At 33.9% G+C, this 1,970-nt stretch overlaps 1 protein-coding gene across 1 annotated transcript in view; it reads right to left on the reverse strand.

The window, feature by feature from the left end:
* The window catches only part of SYNE1 (spectrin repeat containing nuclear envelope protein 1), a 304,520-nt gene that overhangs the window by 196,264 nt on the left and 106,286 nt on the right, over positions 1-1,970 (reverse strand). Inside the window, 2 exon segments of the mRNA XM_035899865.1 lie at positions 113-273; positions 1,237-1,377. Of these exon segments, the coding sequence (XP_035755758.1) occupies positions 113-273; positions 1,237-1,377 (302 nt within the window).

A 1,970-nucleotide genomic window follows, 5' to 3' on the forward strand; every position in this document is an offset into this window, starting at 1 on the left:
AAGCTGTAAATGGCGGAGATGATGAGACAACACAAAATGCTGACAAGGTATTTTAGAAATCTGATACAATCTTATAGTGGAGAATAAATATTAGGACTTGTTAAGAACATACTCTTCTTCAAGAGTAACTTCCACTTTTTTCACTTGTTCTTGGATTGATTTTGCCTGCTGTTGAAGGGACTGCTTGTTCTTTGAACCAAGCTGTATCTCAGAAGACTTCTTCACCAAATTCTCAGCCTGCAGTGCCATTGCTTCAGTCTGTTTAGAAAGTTCCTGTAAGGATGCAAGACATATTAATACAACTATAAATAGTTTCATATATTTACATACGAAGTATTTTTCCTCAATGTTTGTGGTTAGAAAAAAGTATCTGTTTCCTATATGTATATTTTGAATGTGTAAATACATAAAAACAACCTCTGAAGAAAGTTATTTTCATGTTGCATTTAAGAAATGTTCATTTAGGCAAACTAGCTTGAATAAAACTTAGCAGGGGAGACTATATGTCCAAAAGTTTTTAACTCAACCAATCAAGATTTATTCTATAGCTCTTCAAGAAAAAGAGGATTTTGCAGTATCCTGTAGCTTGTAATCTCACTTTGTTTAACAACTATTTTCTGTCACAAATGGTAAAGCCATACACCAGAACAATGGATGCTGAGCATAACCAAGACACATGTAATTTAGCATCAGATTCATCAAAGAGTAAAAACAGCATGAAAAACATGGCACTCGGGAAAGTCAATCACTACTATTACTTCTGTATCAGTAAATAAAATTGGCTGGGATAATTCTGTGTTACTAAGGCCGAGTGGCACATTATGGCTTATGTCCATATTGTAGAAGTCTCTCTTTTTTCTTCTCAGGGCTAAAAGGGTGCTAGTTGGCACAGCCTACATAACCTTGCCAAAGAGCACACTATTGGTATTGATATGCCGGTGCTTGACGCTGTTTAGCTTACTAATACAGATGATTACAGAGCATAAAATGGGAAGTCCTCAAAATCATTTTACCTTCTATACGTGTGCTTCAGATGCAGATTTTGAGTAATTCTTCATGATCCTTTCATAAAATAACTTTTTACCCCTAAACAGTTTATGCAGTCTCTAATCTGTATAGACAATTTGCATCAGCATTAACAGGAAGCCATGCAAAGACTTAAGGCAATACGCTCACTACACGTTAACAAGCAAGGCAGAAAGATATCTCAGTTCCTGTATTTCACACAGTGAATACCTTTGTCTGATCCAGTTCTGAGGAGAGGCTCTCTAAACTGCTAAAGTTTAAGATACGTTCAAGTGCAGAGCTTGCTTGATTGAGATATTTTACTACTGTTTCTTTGTCCCTTTCAAACTGCTCCCATTTATTTATTGTGACCTACAAAAACAAAGAAACAAACCCAAAATGGGAACATAAAGACAAAAAGATTAAAGGGGGAAAAAAAAGAATTTCAATGTAAGTTACTGAAGAAGGAAAAGAGAAACATCTGACATAAAGTATTTACTTTACAGATGAAACTGTTCTGAACACAATAAAAGTTTTCCCTTGAATTTTCACTGATTCATACTGCACTGTGCATAAAAGCACTGTTCTCTAAGGTGCCAGCAATATTTAAATCTTATATTTGAATGACCTGTGAGAAGTCTGAAGTAATAAATGCAGATACTTATGCTTATGGTGACAGGAAGTCAACTATACCTAAAAGGATTTTTAAGTTCTCTAATGAAATAAATTACAGTAATATAGTAGAAGAAAATCCCTACTCATAGGGAACTCACACATAGGAATCTATTTGTTCTTTTCTGATAATGTAAAATTTTGATTAACATACAGCATTTGATTACCAGTCATAGAATTATGACAGTATAAACAAATATTTTCTTGATTCTCAAGTAAAGCAAGGCCTGAGTTAAGACTTTATATATGGGATTCCTCACAAAAAAAAATTGTTTCAATAATAAATTCTTACA

The sequence above is a fragment of the Egretta garzetta genome, unplaced genomic scaffold (assembly GCF_000687185.1).
Source record: "Egretta garzetta isolate BGI_Z169 unplaced genomic scaffold, ASM68718v1 scaffold397, whole genome shotgun sequence".
In the NCBI taxonomy this organism is placed as follows: Eukaryota; Metazoa; Chordata; class Aves; order Pelecaniformes; family Ardeidae; genus Egretta; species Egretta garzetta.